The sequence below is a fragment of the Prosopis cineraria genome, unplaced genomic scaffold (genome assembly GCF_029017545.1).
Source record: "Prosopis cineraria cultivar Desert tree isolate PC_DT_omini unplaced genomic scaffold, ASM2901754v1 PC3, whole genome shotgun sequence".
In the NCBI taxonomy this organism is placed as follows: domain Eukaryota; kingdom Viridiplantae; phylum Streptophyta; class Magnoliopsida; order Fabales; family Fabaceae; genus Prosopis; species Prosopis cineraria.
In genome coordinates this window covers 44,492,034-44,509,145 of record NW_026555334.1, presented here as the reverse complement: position 1 = coordinate 44,509,145, position 17,112 = coordinate 44,492,034, and the positions used below count along the sequence as shown (strand labels likewise).

The following is a 17,112-nucleotide window of genomic DNA, read 5'->3' as shown; positions in this document are numbered from 1 at the left end:
TTTGGACATCTTATCGATTTTTTTTTTTCCTTTTTGGTCAAAGACAAAAGGAGGAGTCAAGTGGTTGCTAAGTTAACTTGGAAGTTCCAATCTCGTGGTTCTCAAGTCTCTATAGACCACCGATTTCAGTTCAACCTGAGGAAGGTTAAAAATCAATTAGCGGGAATGACACTTAAGTTTCAAAAGGATTATGTTGCAAAATTCAACAAGGTAAAATTGTAAATCTGAGAGATAAAGTCACAAATTTTTAGAAGTGAGTCAAATGATTTAATGACATTTTTAAAATTTAATTGTGATTTGTGTCCCTTATTAAAATTGAAAAAACAAGTTACTTAGATTTAACAATTTAAAATTGCAAATATAGGGATGGAGTTGCAAAATATCAAATTTGAGAGATAAATTTGCAATTTCATTATTTTGGATTTGTAATTGGTTTTTTTAATTTTAATAGGAAATACAAGTCTTAATGATTACATTTGAAAAATAGAATGATGTTATTGAACACTTTCTTGAATTTGCAGCTGTCTCCCATATGAGCAATTTTATATTGTTGAATTTGCAATTCATTTCTCTAATTTTAAAATTAAGAATAGATTGCATCATATGAAAATACTATTAAGAATTTAAGAGAATTATTTTACATTTTAAAATTTGTTGAAAATTTATTGAAACCTAAATAAAATGATCTCATTGGAATTTTATTGTGATTCCCCAAATCAAGTAGCGAAAGGTGGCATTCACCAGATCATAATCAACTAACTTATAAGGGGAAATTTGAACTCCATGTTTCCCCCGCTTTTTCGGTTCCTCCTCATAAGACAGGTGATAAGTTTTTTTTTTTGGCTACAAGAGAGGGCTCCGACAGTAATTAAATTAAAAGAAAGGGGACTTTTGAAGTTCCGAACACTCTTTGTCAACAAGGTCTGGTCTCTTAAGTAAGGAGGAACCACATTTAACAATGAAGAATCTTGAAGGCCCTTCTTTGCCAACGTATCAGCCATAACATTTTCCTCCCTAGGAACATGAATAATCTGCACCTCCCAATCAAAGTTGAGCAATGGCAGAAGTTGCAGGTGAAGCAAACTTGCAGTGTTATATGAAGAAGCAGAGTTAAGATTGTCCACCGCCTCTTTTGCATCAGACTCAATAATACGGGTGTATCCCATGTCCCAAGATAATCGCAGCCCTTTGAATATAGCCCATATTTCTATTGTATAAGATCACAATCCCCAATGTAATGAGTGAAGCTAGTTATCCACTTGCCGTTGTGGTCTCAGATTACATCACCACACCCTGCTCGGCTATCAATATTAGACATTGCTCCATCTACATTAACCTTCACCCAACCATGAGGTGGCTTCATCCAATACCTCCGATGCAGCCTGTCATCATCTATATCTCTATGAGACGTGAAGGATGTCCATTTATAAGCTATAATAACACATGGGTTGTGGGGCTTTACAAAATCTGGTTAGAAGATATGGCAATTCCTCCATTTCCAGAGTTTCTAGATTGAAGCACCCCATATCAAGCTCCAGTGATCATCAATAGTACTTAAATTCTTTTTCAAATTTAATTCAAACTAATCAGTTAAAGAAGTGGAATAGAACTGAGCATTGTACCTGGGATTCAAGAATTTATCCCATAATTTCCTTGCATAGTTACAATCTCTCAAGATGTGGAGAACATCTTTAGCACTATTGTTACACCAATTGCAGAAAATGATTGGGAACTCCAACGACTTCTCCATTGGTTTGTAGGAAGCTTATTTTGATGCACAAGCCACACGAAGACTTTGATTCTCTCTGCACCTCTCCATTTCCAGATGACTTTGAAAAGTGAGTTATATAGATTTTCAGGACATTTTTCAATAAGGAAATAAACTCTTTTGATAGAGAACCACCCATTCCAATTAGCTTTCCAAGTCATGACATCGCGTCCCACATTCTCACATGGAGGCATCACAGACATCAGTTTCTGAATAATATCAGTAGGTAATATTGAGGATAGATGAATGAAATCCCACATGCCAAAATCTGTCCAATCAACTCCACTAATGCTCTCTTCTTCAAGAGATAAGGTTCTGAGGCAAACATCCTTTAATGTTCCCTCCTCGATTAACCATTTATCATTGAAGAAACTAACTTGCAGTCCATTTCTGATTTGCCATTTAGTACCCTGCTCTATAACATCTTGCTGCTAGCATATGAACCTCCACAGCTCTGAATCTCATTTCTTAACATCAAGGAGATTAACTTCATTCTGTGGCATGTGTTTCTTGTTCAAAACTTCAGCCCAAAGGCCATTTGTGCCACTAACTAAACTCCAAGCAAGTTTCGCTCCACAATATCGGTTGAAGGAAGAAAGTCTTCTAAATCTCAACCCACTATAACCTTTGGAAGACTAATTTTCTCCCAACTTACTAGATGATATGGTCTGCCATTAGGATTGCCACCCCAAATGAAATTCTTCTATAATCTCTCCACTTTGCTACAAATGTGTATGGGAATTTTTGCCACTTGCATAGGGTATGTGGGTATGGTACTAAGCACTGAATTTGCTAATGTAATCCTTCCAGCTATAGAAAGGGAGCTTGCTTTCCCAGTGGAAAGTTTAGATTTAACCCTGTCAAATATGTATCGGAATCTTCCCTCTTGTTTGTAGCCAGAGGAAAACCCAGATATATTCCTATTTCATTGCTGATCTTCATTCCTGCAATGCCTTTAATTTTTGCCTTCAACTCAGCATCTACATTTGGGGAGAAAAAGATAGAGGATTTGTTGAAGCTAACACGCTCTCCCAATGCTGAACAGAATTCTTCCACACACTAATTGATAGTCCTAGCTTGAGCTTCCGAAGCGTCACCAAACAGCAGCAGGTCATCTGCGAACATAAGGTGAGATATGGAAGGTCCCGAACTGGTTATGAAAATTGGCAACCAATCTCCTCCATGCACAGGTGATAAGTTGGGTCACTGGTGAGTCGTCGAGGCATTAAGTTTAAAGTTGGGCCGCAAGCACAGGCTCGAATGTGGCCACCAGTCAAAATAACATGGAATTCAGGGGCAACGTAATAGAATACAGCTATTTCATTCCCAGAATTAGAGATTACAAAGTATTAGCGCTGGAGCTACATGAACTTTTATCATTTCTATTTTCCACATAACTCTACACCAGCTTTAGTTTTGGAACAGTTTTTCCACACCACTTTATGAGACTATATATACAATTTCTTTTCATCAATATTTATGATCTAAATATACAAGGCCAATCAACAAAGCTAGCTGCCTAGCTCTGCACCAGATTAGAGAGAATAAAACGTCAATGTGATGGTCAAAATTTAATCATCGTAGGGAATTCTAAACATCCATTGCCCAATACTTGCAACTGGTATAGAGACCCACGTACTGTTATTGACTAAAGAGGAATCTCCATTAGGGTCAGTAACGGAGCGGGAGGCCAGCTAAGAATATTTTCTTTTGCCTCGGGTGCTCAACCTGCAACTGCAACCATGTCATGCTACGTAGGGGTCTACTATTCAAATAAGAAGCAATTGATAACAAAAAAATTGTAGTAGCAGTGTATGGAGATGTAGTTGAAGAGAAAACCATTGAACAACTTTCACAGGAAAAAAGGTCTCTCTCACATGACCTAACACCCAAATAAATAGTTTGTTCAAACCGAAAAACAAGCAAGCCAAATCAAAACAATACATCCTCCACATTGAGCTGACATCTTTTTTCAATTAATTTTATCCCATTACCAAGGCTAATAAAGTCAACCGTTCAAATTATTTGAAGAACCCTAATTTAGGTCGCAGGTCATAGGCTCTTGCCACGTGCAACATATACCTACCCAACTTGATAAAAATATCTGCATCAAATGCAGCAAAACTTGTAGAATTCTAAAGGACTGCCATTCACTGCAGTTTTAAGATGCCGCCAAAGAACAAGAAACTATAACGGCCTGTTTTGGCACTCAGGTTGGGAAAGAATTCCATTCGCATAATATACATTACCTACTATACTCTTGCTATCCTTATTGATATCTTATAACTACTTTCTTTTAAGGGTATAGTGTTATTTTTATCCACAAAATCACTTTCTTTTTTCTTAATAACATTTGTGTACTTAACAGCGGCAAGGATATAAATATTCTTGAGTCAGGATGCTATGGACAGGGAATAATGCAGTAACACGGTAATATGATTACCTGTCAGACACCAGAAAAGGAGGCACCAGCTTGCTTGTCTCACATAAAATTGATTTTGTAATATTAATGCATAGTCCGCTTCCTTCAGGAAAAGAAAACCGAGGAGAAATGCAACATAGGAGTTAGAGATGCTTTGTAAATTAATTCATCAACGGTTGAACAGCACTTTTAAATCTAGGGGGTACTTGAATACCTCTAAGCTAAAGACATATTAGCAGCAAAACAACTTGCCGTATAAATCAATTTCCTGCCACATATTCTTCATAATTTATTCTTTCCTTTCCACTTGTTACTTCTCCATCAATAATGCAGACAGGAAATATAGCCCCTTAAATCCTGAAAAATGTGTAAGAAAACCTGCATATAAAATTTAAAACTCAAATCAGAAAAAATTGCCAGTGAGAAATAGAAGTTAGCAAGGAAAATACAAATACAACTTCATGAAATTATTTTTATTTGGGGGGTTGGGTGGATAGCTTACATACACTCTGATTCTGGTTTCTCTAGACAGCTTGGATCAAGAGTGGGAGTGAAATTTCCTTAGGTTGAAGGATAAACACGTTTCATGCTAATTCAGAAACTCCCAATCTCCAGCAGATAGAAATTTACAGATTGACAAGATAATTCCTCAAATAAAAGAACAAAGAATGGCAAGTAATATCAAAGTCTGATGTCCATCCGTATCCACCTTCAACATAATCTTGATGTCGCGTCAATCCACATGCCAAAAGCAGCTTAGAATTGCTTTTAGAGAAGTTGACTCCAGAATCCTTGTGCGGTTGTGCCTCCAGAGTCAACACTATCTTGAGAGTTGCCATGGCATTCATCCTTGAACACATCAAAAGCAACTGCATCTGCCTGAATGTACACTGAAATTGCCATTTCGTCATCCGAAGCAAGCATGTATAGATTGGCCTCCCAAGATGGTAAGAGAAGTTCTGCTTGCAAGATAATGAAGTTTACCATTCATAATACAATCCAGCCACTTTCTTTTTCTAAGCAAAGGCTTCATACATGACCAAGAATCATATGTTCTTCCTAGGCCAGAATATTCTTTAAAACAAATTAGAATCTTCAGCGACTAATGGTCTCAGTGGCAAGCCGGACTAATCGCAGCAACCCCTCAACATCGTGAAAGTTAAAATCAAGAGCTTTCTTAACAGAGGAGATGCCATCTGCATGCTTCTCCCCACTTAAGCTCGAATCAGCAGCTGCAAAAGCGATTTGTGATTTCCTTGAGGCTTCCATGGCAAGATTCACATCCTGAACCTGCAATGGTTAATGTGATCTTATGTCCATACTGATGAAACACAACTACAAAGAGTCAAGCAAAAAGCTAAGATAGAATTGCAGTTTTTGCCAATGAAAACTAATTAATTGACAAGATGGTGCTCTTCCACATCGGCACTATCAAAGAGATAGCGTTTTATTTGACTAAATTTTCAGTTGTTCAAAAGTGAAACTTATATATATATATATATATATATGCATTCTCCATCATTGGAGCTCCCATATTAAGATTCCGATCCCATGATAGGAAAACTCTATTAAAAAAGAATATATACTTACAAAATCTAGCAATCGCATAATGCTTGAATGCTTTTGGGCTGGAATGACAAGGGTACCAGAAACTTGGGGAGAACTGACACCCTTGGGTAAGGCAAACTTTTCTGCTGTAGCAGAGTTGTTAACATTGTCAATATCAGAGGCAGACGAGGAAGGAGACTCACCTGCCAAAAATGAAACAACTTACAAGGTTAAAATATAGAGATCATATTGCAATGAATGTACTCAAATACATCATTCGTTGCAATCTTAAACAATTGGCAAAAGCAAGAAGGAGAAACCATGGTCCACAAGATCTTGACAAGCTTAAGGCTGGGGACACCAGCATGAAAACAAGCTCTCGACAAAAACAAATAGCAAAAAGTCTTTAAGCTCAAATGAATTATTTCTAGAACATATATGTCATTACCAATAGGAACAATTTGTGAAGCTGTCTGCCGATCCCTGCTTGCACTATAGTGTGAGGAATATACCACCCTCATATATGCTACCTCCATGCATTTGTAGGCCAGAGCAGCAGCAGCCATGTCCTTTAATTTCTCATATTCATGGGCACAAAACCTATTGAACGGAAAATATCAGGAATGCAAAGCCACTAAAAGATCCAATATCCAACAATAAAGGCTATGATTTGCTACATGCAAATCAACTATAGATAGGTCATGCATAATACATCATGTTTTATGAAGCTGCATTGTTCCAAAATAAGCTCACATGGCAAAAATTACAACTTACTACTCCTATTACAAAGAGAAAGCAATAAAAGATTGATTAACAAAGTTACAGAGAAAGCAACAGGATTTGGTTTGAGACCTGCTTGCATGCGTTGAGGAAACAAAGATATAAATACTATGGATAATGAGGCAAAAGAAGAGCCAAATGTCTCGATTATCACAGCTGCGCTAATTACAGTTGTCAGGCCAATAAAAAAAGTTTACATACAGTTGGAAATGAGAGAATGCATCCTAGGTGGATAGGTCTCCAGGACACTAAAATGTTGGATTCACATGCCTCACTATGTTGAGGAAAGAAAATATATGGAAGGAAAAAAAATTGAATTACAAAATCATAATTTAATTTCCTCCCACGTCTTCAATCTTAAATATAGCACTTCATTCACATGGATTGGTGCTGTTCAATTATTTTTTTTGTTCAAATTTCATTAACAGAAAAAATTTAGAAACTTAAAACAAGCATCGGTAACAATAACTCCCCCTTTTTATGTCAATATTTCTATGTTACAGAGATTGTGACAATAAATCTCTACCTAAGGCCTATATATCAATATAAATATCTCACTAATTACATGCTGAAAGTGCTAAGATGAGGCAACAATTGTATGCCAAAACTAAAAGCATGATTAAGAATAAATAATGCTTACTCGCACAATTTTGCTGTGCTACTGTACACTTGCTTTGATTGAATCATCTCATTATGTTTAGCATTGTTATCATTATTGCCAGATTCTAATAGAGAAGCTCCATGAAGAAACTTCAGGGCTGCCTCGAAGTAAAGCCCAGTGCTTTCAGTGGATCCTGAATTCTGCATAATAAAACCAAAATTTTTAAATTAAGGGCCACGAAGAGCAAAAGACAACAAACTGGAGAAGACACTATATGTATAAGAACCTTAACACGATCAGCCCAATGCTTCAGATCTTTAGCCTCTTTCAAAGCATTGTTGGCCGCATGACTGGAAGAATCCCTTCTAGTTGGACTGGGTGCACCTAGCTCCTTAGATCTGTGTCCATTAAGTGTGGGATGTTTTGAGCCAAAGTGCTGAGTTCCATTTTGGTTGTCAGCCTTTCTGATTTGCTTATTTTGTAGCTTTGCTGCATCATCAACCTTGGAGGGGTCAACAACCAAATCTCCACTTCCTTTATGGAAACCAGCAGAAGGCTGTGGGCAATAAGCTACTGTTTCAATTTGAGGTCCTCCCAAAGGTGGCATTGACAGAGACTTCTCTTTTTCAAGTATTTCTTGATCAGTTCTTTCTGACATAGACCTCTTTGAAGATCTCTCAGCATCAAAGGCCAGACTTTGATTCTGACTATGGGACAGCAATGCTTCCTGTTTAATGGTATCCACACTAACCTCTTGAAATTCTTTCCCCCTATTTAATTGATTCTCTTTTCTCCTACTATAATCCCCAGTACAATCTTTCTTACCAGTATGCATATCCTCACCTTCGTCAGATTTCAACCCCAACTTTGCCTGAAACTTAGTTTTATTATCCCCATGGTTTGCCTCAGATAAAGGAGATAGCTCTTGTGATTGACCAAGTGAACTAGTATTCTTGACATTTTCTCCCTTGGGCTCTGATTTACAGCTTTCATTGTTGTCTTTCAAACATGATCCTCTGCCAGTCTTCCTTGGAAGAGACATGCTAGCACCATAAACGCCAGTTCTATCTTCACTTTGGCACTGATCCTTAATTTGCTCCCTTTCAGTGTAGCTCCCACTTAGACCTACAGTGTCCACATCACAGTTTGTAAAATGGCTTGTTACTATGTCTGGAGACAAAGTTTGAGCGTTAAATTTAGTACCTGATGTATGATTAACATCCTTATCTTGGAGATCAAGCTTGGAAGATCCAAGAGACCTACTATGGATCACAGTCAAAGATTTATTCTTCCTAGCTGTCCCAGTTCGATCACTTCCTCCATCATCTTCACCATCTGAACATCTTCTTGGACTACCTGTGGCACCAGCATCCAGAGAGTCATCTTCCCCCTTATTTATAAACTTATCTGAATTTAAAAGTCTCATAGGTGATGAAGAAACTGATTCCACCGGTGAACCTTTCACCTCCTGGAAGCCAGCTTTGCTTTTATGTGAACCAGAAACCTTAGAAGAGCTAGAAATGGCAGCAGCAGTGGCCTGAACTGAATCTAAATCCCCTTTCAAACAATCCATACCATCCAAACTTCGCTGAGACAGAGTGCTCCCTGGATCTTGCCTGAACTTCTGGCTTTTTGCCTGACTCATTTTTTTGTCTGCCCTACCACTACCTTTACTAGTACTTGACTCTCTACCCTCAGACTTTGATACTCTAGCCTTCTTTTCCTTTCTAGAGGCAACAAGTCCATCTTGCACAGAAACCCTGCCCTCCTGTACATGATTGCCCGTGCTACAAGTTTGAGTATCCTGATACTCCCTAATCTTTCTCTTTTTTTCAATAGAAACTTGTAGCCTGTCTTTTCCATTGTATTTTGAGTCCCTTGAAGAAGAGCTATCTTTATGTTTAGATTGATCCCTTTCACATGATGAAGTTGTGTTGATCCTATTCACGCCATGACCCACCTTCCTAGCAGTCCTACCGTGGTCTGGAATCCAATCTTCATCTGTAGAAAACACTCCATCAGTCTTACTTTTCTTGAATGATCGAGGACAATTTTGATTAGGGTCCCTTTTGCTTTTCACCTTCAAATTCTTTGTCTCACCTGTCAAGACATCTCAAATAATTAAGATATTATGCAGCAAAATTCAACATCTTGCAAGTCAATATATCAAATACTGGGATGACAAGCATGATGAATATCTGGTTCAAACTACCTATATCAGAATTGTCCTCCAGTATTTTCTGTTTTGTTCTGTGTTTCTCCACAGGAACATTGAGAGCATTCACTGCAGGAGATTTGTTCACATCATTTAAATTCTTACTTTTCACTGACGAATGCAAGCCTTTCTTTACAGAAGATAACAACGGAAAGGATCCATCTTTAGCTGCTGCATTTGACATCTCTTTTGCAATTTTTTCCTTCCCATCAGGCAGTGCATGCAGACTATGGTCCAGCCAGTGTTGGTCAAAGTGCTGAGAATTTGATAATGTTCCACCAACAACACTTCCAAATGCATTTTGTGGATTGCTTTGTCCTTCAGGAGTTGGGCCGTGGTATAGTGCAATGAGTGCTTTAGTGGTTTCATCCTCACTAACACTACATCGATTCTTGTCAGGCCTATAAGTTTACATGCACACTGTTAGAGATTTGACTGGAAGCATTTAGGTATTTTGTTATATTATCCAGTATAATTAACATAAGCAGCTCTGATAATATATTAACTACAGTACTCAAATTTCATCAGAAATTTTGCTATGAGGAAAAAATCTTTTAAATGTGAGTACTAACTCAATTGAAACTTACAGCCAGTCAAGCATACTACAAAGCCACTTTTCAGGTAGGTGGTCAGGATTTGTGCCTGCAGGAAGGAGGCGCCATTTCTGGCATCGATCACATTGTACCCAATTATCTTCAAAGACAACAGGGGTTGCAGTCACAGGAGCCTCTTTTCGTTTATCCACATCAGATCCATGCCTGTTTGCACTACACCTGACTAGATTTGCAGCTGTTCTAGGATATACATCAGATGATAATGGCTTAACAACTTTATTAGCACCTGATCTCTCTGTTGCTCCAGAAATACTTGCAGATGTTTTCCTTTTAAACACCTCTGAGTCCTTTAATTTATCAACACAAGGAGTTTCCAAGGCATCTAATCTATCCTCCTCTTCCTCAAATTCGCCAAAAAAATCTCTGTAAGCATCCCTAGCTTTTCCATGATCCTTTTGCACCCTAACACCTTTGTTTTCATTTTTAGATGTAGCACCATCATCAGAGCTCTTCTTTGTTTTAGGTGGCAATAGGTTGCTGACCCTCAAGTTCTGTTTTTCCCCTTCTGAAGCCATGGTCCCATGACCTACCTTTGACTTCTTGCCCGTGGGAATCGGAGGTTCTCTAACAACAGGTAATGTCATACCATCCCGTTCACTTATCTGGAAAGCATTCTCAGGAGGCTCTGTATGTTCATAGTTTAAAGCTGTCCTCGCTCTAGATTCAACTGTCACTGAGTCACAAGTTTTACCTCTGTCAACCTTATCTGCAACAGCTTTTCTCCCTGAACCAGCCTTAGCCTTTTCAATAAAACCATTCACTTCAGTAGATTTTGGCTTTGCTTGCTCCATTTGTGCATGATCAGAGAAGATTTTCTCCCTCAGCACACTCTCACCAGCTTCCTTCAATTTATCACATAGTTCATCTACTCCCTTTACTGAGTCATCACAGAATGAACTGGATAAAAGGGGTAGCTTCAAGGCTTTTGAAACAAGCTCGTCAGTAGTCAAGGCATCATTTCTCTGCTCCTTCCTGGATAAAACTCCATTTTTATTAATACCACCCTTAAATTCCAACAAAGATCCACATCCCTCCACGGACTTTATTTTCTTCCCTCCTAACAATTTTCTGTTACCCCGTACAGTAATAGATTCATTTAGTAACATGCCAGAACTTTCTGACTCCTCCATATGAGCATCATCAGGTATACCTTCTTTGGAATCTGTTTCTTCTCCAATTGAATGAATAAGATCATCAGAAAGAGGAGACAACAGCATAGGAAGGGATGTCATGATCTGTTTCAAGTGACCATCATAAAACCTCTAATCTCTTCAAGCAATATATGACAAAGAAAACAGACAATCAAATTGTGAGCAGATAATTCACCTGAAGGATACTAGATGGAGATTCAAAAGGCGCATCTTTGCGCCCATGAGAAATTCCTTCACCTTCTGAGGGGCTGTCATCCAATGACGATGATGGTGACACGTCAAGGCCAAGTCCACTGTAGATTGCAGCATTTTTCTGTGCTGGCAAATTATCAGTACCCACTTTGATTCGAACCTTCAGTGTCTTCTGATCTGACATGCTGGTAGATTTCATGCTTGTAGATTCATATTTAGAAGTGATTGCCTCAACACAAGCAGTTGTCGGACAATTTTCTTGGCCGAATCCATGATTTAATGAGGTTGCCTTGATTGCAGGAACCTCCAAGGAACTAGCAGAATTTGGTCCAAGTCCTGACAAATGAGTTGAAGTTGAAGAATGTACAGCATCCCCTTGCCCAGCCTGTTTGTAATACATTATATGTTTTAACAAAATCCAAAAATAAAACTCATAAATTAAAAATCATACAAGGGCAGGTCATAAAACCTCATATACAATCAATTTAATTAATTTTTGTCAGCCCCTTATTGGCAGAGTGAATGTACCTCCAGTTGTGAATTGCTTGAACAGTTGGGCGTATTTTGACCATGAACTTTTGATGTAATCCTTGGATGAGACCAAACAGGAGAGCGCTGATGCATAGGTAAGAACGATCCATATCCACCAAATTTTGACCCTATTAGAATGGGTTATTTACCGAATATCATTAAAACAAGAACTCTTATTGGCAAGCCTTCACCTAGAAGAAATAATTCTAGCAGGTTACAAACAACAACTTACCCAGATTCTCTGCAGAAACCCCACCTTCAAAATCTTTCTGAAAGTGTCCCAGAACATCTTGAATCTTTTCATCCTTGGTAAAACAAAAGTCCAGTAGTTCAATGTTAGAAGAAGTAGAAGGGCCAACTACCAAAAAAAGAAAAAAAAAGAAATCAACAACGTTGAAGACAGGTGAACACATTTATAATGCAAAAATAAGTAGAATTCCATGATGCAATGACCAAACGACCATGAGATGGTCGACTAATTATCTCACTGGTGGCAAAATTTTCCAATTGAGAAGTTTCCTCAATTCACAAGACTTTCAAACCCTAAATGGTAAGACATGCATTTCATGCTCTCATAAATAATCTGGATAACACTGGCAGAACAATTCCAAAATCTTGCAGTGTTCACTGGATGTTATTTATACCTGCCTAAGGAGAAACTAAATTCTACAACTGTAGACAGGAGTTCACATACAAAAACAGCCAAAAACGAACAAATTGATTCTACGTGCATAGATAAAGAGAAAAGGAAAGCTGTTTACACACAATCAGGCCCATTCAGATAGCGTTTCAATAAGTACTTAATCGGGCAGGCCAAGCAAAAAATTAAAAAAATTCTTCATTTGGTTAGTGCTTCAAGTCGATATCACAAAATTAGTAATCTTCTTTGACATTCTCTGTTTACATACACGTACATACGTACGTGTACATATTTATAGAAGACATAACATGTTTAATAAAACATATAATTCAGCACTGCACATCTCTAAATTAATTAATTTTTACCAGCCACGGAAACAGCAAAAATCTTGGATCTAAGATAGTGTAACAAGTGAACACCAACAATTTGGCGCGTCGAAACCATAATTAACCAAAAAAAAAATCAAAGAGAAGAAACGCAAAAATCCTTACAATATAAGAGAGGGCAACATCGGGATCGATGCTTCCTTTATCAAATTCATGATTCGGGTATGAGCATGCTTCCCCTTCTTCAAGGTCGGACTCGTCCATCTCAGTCCTCCCACCACCAGCACTACCAAAGACTAACCCTAGCCCCTTTCTCCCATCCCTACTTCCCACCGAAATCATCCACAAAAATATGCTAAAGAAACAAAAATCACGCCCTCCAACTTAAACCTCCACATTCACAACCCAACATCCAAATCCAAGTTACTTTTTCAATCCAATTCCCAGAATCAAACCCGAAGAATTCGCCAAACAATATTGAAAATCTACACGATCGTGGACTCGAGTAGAAATCACGAACTCGAATTATATTTTCAAATCAACAAAATGCACAATCTTCCGACAGGCTTCTCTAAAGTTACAAGAAAACCTTTGAGGCTTTGAATCTTATTTGGCGTCAGTTCCATAGGTCGGATGGATCAACAGAGTGTTTTTGGTGAACCAGCTTCGGTGTCTCGCTCTGTTTCCGGTTTTCGGTGAATCCAGCAGCCGCGTTTTTCTACTGTTATTATTATTATTATTTTTTAAGAACCTTTTTATTGTTATTTTTATTTCCTTCTTAATTTTCGTTTTTTCGTCAATATACATACATACATACATACATATATATAAATATATATATATATATTATATTAAGTCGCACGGTGGGACAAGAAAGGCAGACACCGAGATAGAGACAGACAACAGACAAGAAGAGACCAGGGGATGGCCTCGCAGTGCACGGACTAATGATCAATTATACTTGGTCTAGTCCCCGTTGCAAAGCTGACCGCAGCACCCAGATTAAGAAGAAGATAATTACGTTATTAATTTAATATAATGAATAATAAATAATAAATTTTATTTACATTTAAATAAAAATTTTTAAATCTGCATTATAGTCTCTCAATAAATTTAGGTAAAAATAATATTAGTAAAAATATAATGAATACTCCACCAAATACCTTGTATTAAGAAGCATCGGTCATTTGATTTAATAATGATAAGATTTTATCCCATAATCTATTTTTTGATGTTGTATTTGATTGATCTTGTTGGCATATTGAATAAATTGTCAATTATAATATATAAGATATATGATAAATTGTATTATTTATAACTGATAATTTGCACTTTAAATTCTACTAAACAGTAGATCAAACAAAAATATTTTTGCTTTTCTGACCCTAAGTTACCTCCCCTTGTTACAAAGAAGGCATTTCACAAACCAAAACATGTCTATATCTGAATTATTTATTATAAAGAAAATGAGATTAAGTAACCAACCGGATGGTTGTTGACTATCCTTCAAATCAAGTCACGTAACAAAGCACCGTTTGAAGTCAAACGAGGAACCGTTTTTTTAAAAAAAAAAAAAAAAAAATCGCCTGAATTCCTCTGTCTGTGACGCAAGAATGACCCGTTGTCTTCTTTCTTGCATTTATCTTTAAGGTGGGAGGAAAAGCTTCAAGTCAATACTTTCGCACCCGACAAAGGCCCTCCAATCCTCGCCAGAAGATGACGAAGGTTATGACTTGATAGAGGAAAGAGATGTCAGACATGTCACACGAAACAGCAGAGTAATATCATCAAGCTTTAGAGTTTATTTTGGAATTCTTGAATTGAGAAATATCAAGTCTCAATTTTGGTATTTCCAAACGCCTGAATTATACGGGTAGGTATTACCAAACTAATAAACATTAACCAAGTAAATCTAATATTGCCGTGGGGATTAAATGACGGAAGCACTCAAACCAGATTACTCTTCTGTAGAGCAGTAACATGGTTCATTACAGAACTAGGATTCTCCCAAAAAAAAAAATGCTGTTTAATGCATTCAATGGGAAGTTGCAATGACATTCAAATGACGCTCTTAAAATCCACTTTCATCTCATAGATACTCCACAAGTCGGACACCTGATGCTCATACTTGGTCACGAACTTCTCCACAAAACGTTTCTTGTCCGGCAACAACACAGTAGACAAGCTCAGAGTCTTTTTGATCAACCCCTTCAATCGCAGAGCCTGAACAACTGAACACCTCGGTTTGATTCTCTTCTCCAAGCTGAAAAACAACACCACTGGGCAACTCGCTATCATCCTCGAAGGCCAACCCATCTTGTTCACGAGGAAGTCCATTGCTTTCGTTATTTTATCCTCCGACAGAAGCATACAATTCGGGTGCTTTCTGAATGACATTAGAATCTCCTCCTCTGACCAACCCCACCTCTGGTATACCTCGACACAGCGATTGTATATCGATTTATTACCTGCCATTACGTGAATCGCTAACACGAATGTCGACTTGGTTGGATCGAATCCCATTTCCTTAATCTCTTCGACAGCATTTACAAATTGGCCATTCTTTTGGATTAATGTCTCAGGAAAATGAGCGAGCAACAATGCAATGCATGATTCTGGCACGCCTGTTGCTCTCAGAACAGAGATATTCGGTAAGAGCTTCTTCGAATGGTCTTCCAGAAAAATCCATGACGTGCGCTTCAAGGCAGAAGCAACCTTCTCGTCAGACAGCAACACACTTTTGAGGAAATTATAAGAAGGAATTATCTGTTTCTCCAGGCTTCTTGTCAAAATGGTTGGGTCTGCAGAGAGGATTCTTGCAAGGTCAGATCTGGAAATCCCTATGGAGTAAAAAAATTCAAGCTTTGGCAAAAGGATATCACTGGGATTAGCTAAAAGGAGCGATGGACGCTTCCTGACGACATTTGAAATCTGGGATTTTGAGAGGCCGTGTTCTCTGAGCAGGGTTAGGACGGAGTCTGGTCTCTCACTTGAATGCAGTTGTACCTTCTGCGACACCGAAGTAGCAGCTTCTGGAGCCAACCCACAAGAACCTACGAGGTAAGAGAAGGTGAAATTCGAATTATTTGCTTCGATTTTGAAGGAGACTGGTCTGGGAGGTGATCGGTTCAGAAAAATGAACAAGAGACGTGAATTTGAAACCCCAAAAATCTGCTTGGATTGTCTGGAAGGAAAGGCGCAAGAAATAGTTCGATTAACCATCATGGGACTCTGGAACGTTTCCATCCTACTATATGTTGCTGGATAAGCGTGATAGCAAAGCTATTGGGCAGAAGGTCGATTAGCCACCCCGTTCCTTCTTTCTTTGATGGGCCTACCCAGCTGAAGTTTCATCCCCGGATAAAATAGGTTGAAGCTGACAGTGATGAAGTTAAGCAACGCATGAAGTCATCCAAGGGCATGTTGGTTTAAAAAGGATGAGTTACTATTAGCTCTTGAATTTGATTCCGAAGATGATGGGAATGAGAAAATTTTATTTAAGAGAGTCACCCTTTTAAACTCCATAATATTTAAATTTATTTAAAATAATCAAGACTATCAACTCTTAATACGGAAGATTATTAAAAAAATTAAGTTGTTATTTTATCCTTAAATTATTTTTAAAAAAATAATATTATTTTTAAATTATTAGTTGTAGCAATATTATCTTTAAACTAATCAAATTGAAGCAATGTTGTCCCTACCGTTAAAATGTCTGTTACTGTAATTTTTGGGACTCACTTTTTATACGTTAAAGTGTAATTTTATTTTTAAAATATTCTCAAAGAAGTAATGTTGCCCTCACTGTTTAAAAATATTAAAATTAAATTTAAATAAAATTACAACAATATTAAATAAAATAATATTAAATGTGTATATAAAAATAAAATTATAATAATATTAAATAAAAATAATATTAAATGTATGTATAAAATAAATATAAGAAAAAAATATAAATTATAATTTTATAACTTATCAAATATAAGGGGATCTTAATTAAATTAAACATGAGTAGACTCAAAAGTATCTGCATTTACACTTATAATTATCAATATCTTTATAAAAAAATGATCTCAAATCATATTTTATACATGTTAATTGTTTAAAAATAAAGTTGACTTTTAGTAGGATCTAATTTTTAAATTTTTTTATTTTAAAATTTTTTTAAGCTTTTTAAAATATTATATTTAAAATCGTCAAGTTTTTTGAAAATTGCCCCGATTTTCAATTCAACTTCAATTTTTGACTTAATAGTCGCTTAACTCTTCTCAAATCTAGCTCAATCATGAAAATACTTTTTTAGTCCAAATCGAGTAGGTAATGA

At 37.2% G+C, this 17,112-nt stretch overlaps 2 protein-coding genes across 7 annotated transcripts; both read right to left on the bottom strand.

The window, feature by feature from the left end:
- Positions 1-3,070: 3,070 nt before the first annotated feature.
- LOC129307121 (cysteine-tryptophan domain-containing zinc finger protein 3-like) lies at positions 3,071-13,496 on the bottom strand. 6 transcript variants are annotated; one of them, XM_054947998.1, is made up of 15 exons: positions 12,954-13,496; positions 12,055-12,127; positions 11,820-11,950; positions 11,275-11,676; positions 9,922-11,183; positions 9,332-9,735; positions 8,323-9,219; positions 7,406-8,244; positions 7,159-7,319; positions 6,187-6,338; positions 5,781-5,941; positions 4,693-5,480; positions 4,405-4,568; positions 4,212-4,293; positions 3,071-3,502 (listed from the first exon to the last, which is right to left on the bottom strand). In XM_054947998.1, the coding sequence occupies exons 1-12, from the start codon at positions 13,128-13,130 to the stop codon at positions 5,286-5,288; spliced, it is 4,854 nt and encodes a 1,617-aa protein (XP_054803973.1). In that variant the 5' UTR covers positions 13,131-13,496; the 3' UTR covers positions 3,071-3,502; positions 4,212-4,293; positions 4,405-4,568; positions 4,693-5,285. The 6 variants fall into 6 exon arrangements, with proteins under 6 accessions (XP_054803973.1, XP_054803974.1, XP_054803969.1 ...); XM_054947999.1 differs by having other exon boundaries at positions 7,406-9,219; positions 12,055-12,180; XM_054947994.1 differs by having other exon boundaries at positions 7,406-9,219.
- Positions 13,497-14,730: 1,234 nt separating this feature from the next.
- Positions 14,731-16,191, bottom strand: LOC129307015 (uncharacterized). Its single transcript, XM_054947863.1, has 2 exons — positions 15,671-16,191; positions 14,731-15,589 (listed from the first exon to the last, which is right to left on the bottom strand). Exons 1-2 carry the CDS (start codon positions 16,032-16,034, stop codon positions 14,847-14,849), a joined length of 1,107 nt encoding a protein of 368 aa, XP_054803838.1. The 5' UTR covers positions 16,035-16,191; the 3' UTR covers positions 14,731-14,846.
- Between the last annotated feature and the right edge of the window lie 921 nt (positions 16,192-17,112).

Bases quoted from the DNA above. Each gene is read 5' to 3' on its own strand.
- LOC129307121 (XM_054947994.1), bottom strand. From the start codon at position 13,130: ATGATTTCGGTGGGAAGTAGGGATGGGAGAAAGGGGCTAGGGTTAGTC. The intron at 11,677-11,819 runs GTACATTCACTC...TATTACAAACAG, and splicing joins CAAGCAATTCACAACTGGAG to GCTGGGCAAGGGGATGCTGT. The intron at 9,220-9,331 runs GTAGTTTGAACC...ATGTCTTGACAG, and splicing joins GGAGGACAATTCTGATATAG to GTGAGACAAAGAATTTGAAG.
- LOC129307015 (XM_054947863.1), bottom strand. From the start codon at position 16,034: ATGGAAACGTTCCAGAGTCCCATGATGGTTAATCGAACTATTTCTTGC. The intron at 15,590-15,670 runs GTGATATCCTTT...TCCTCTCTGCAG, and splicing joins GCTCCTTTTAGCTAATCCCA to ACCCAACCATTTTGACAAGA.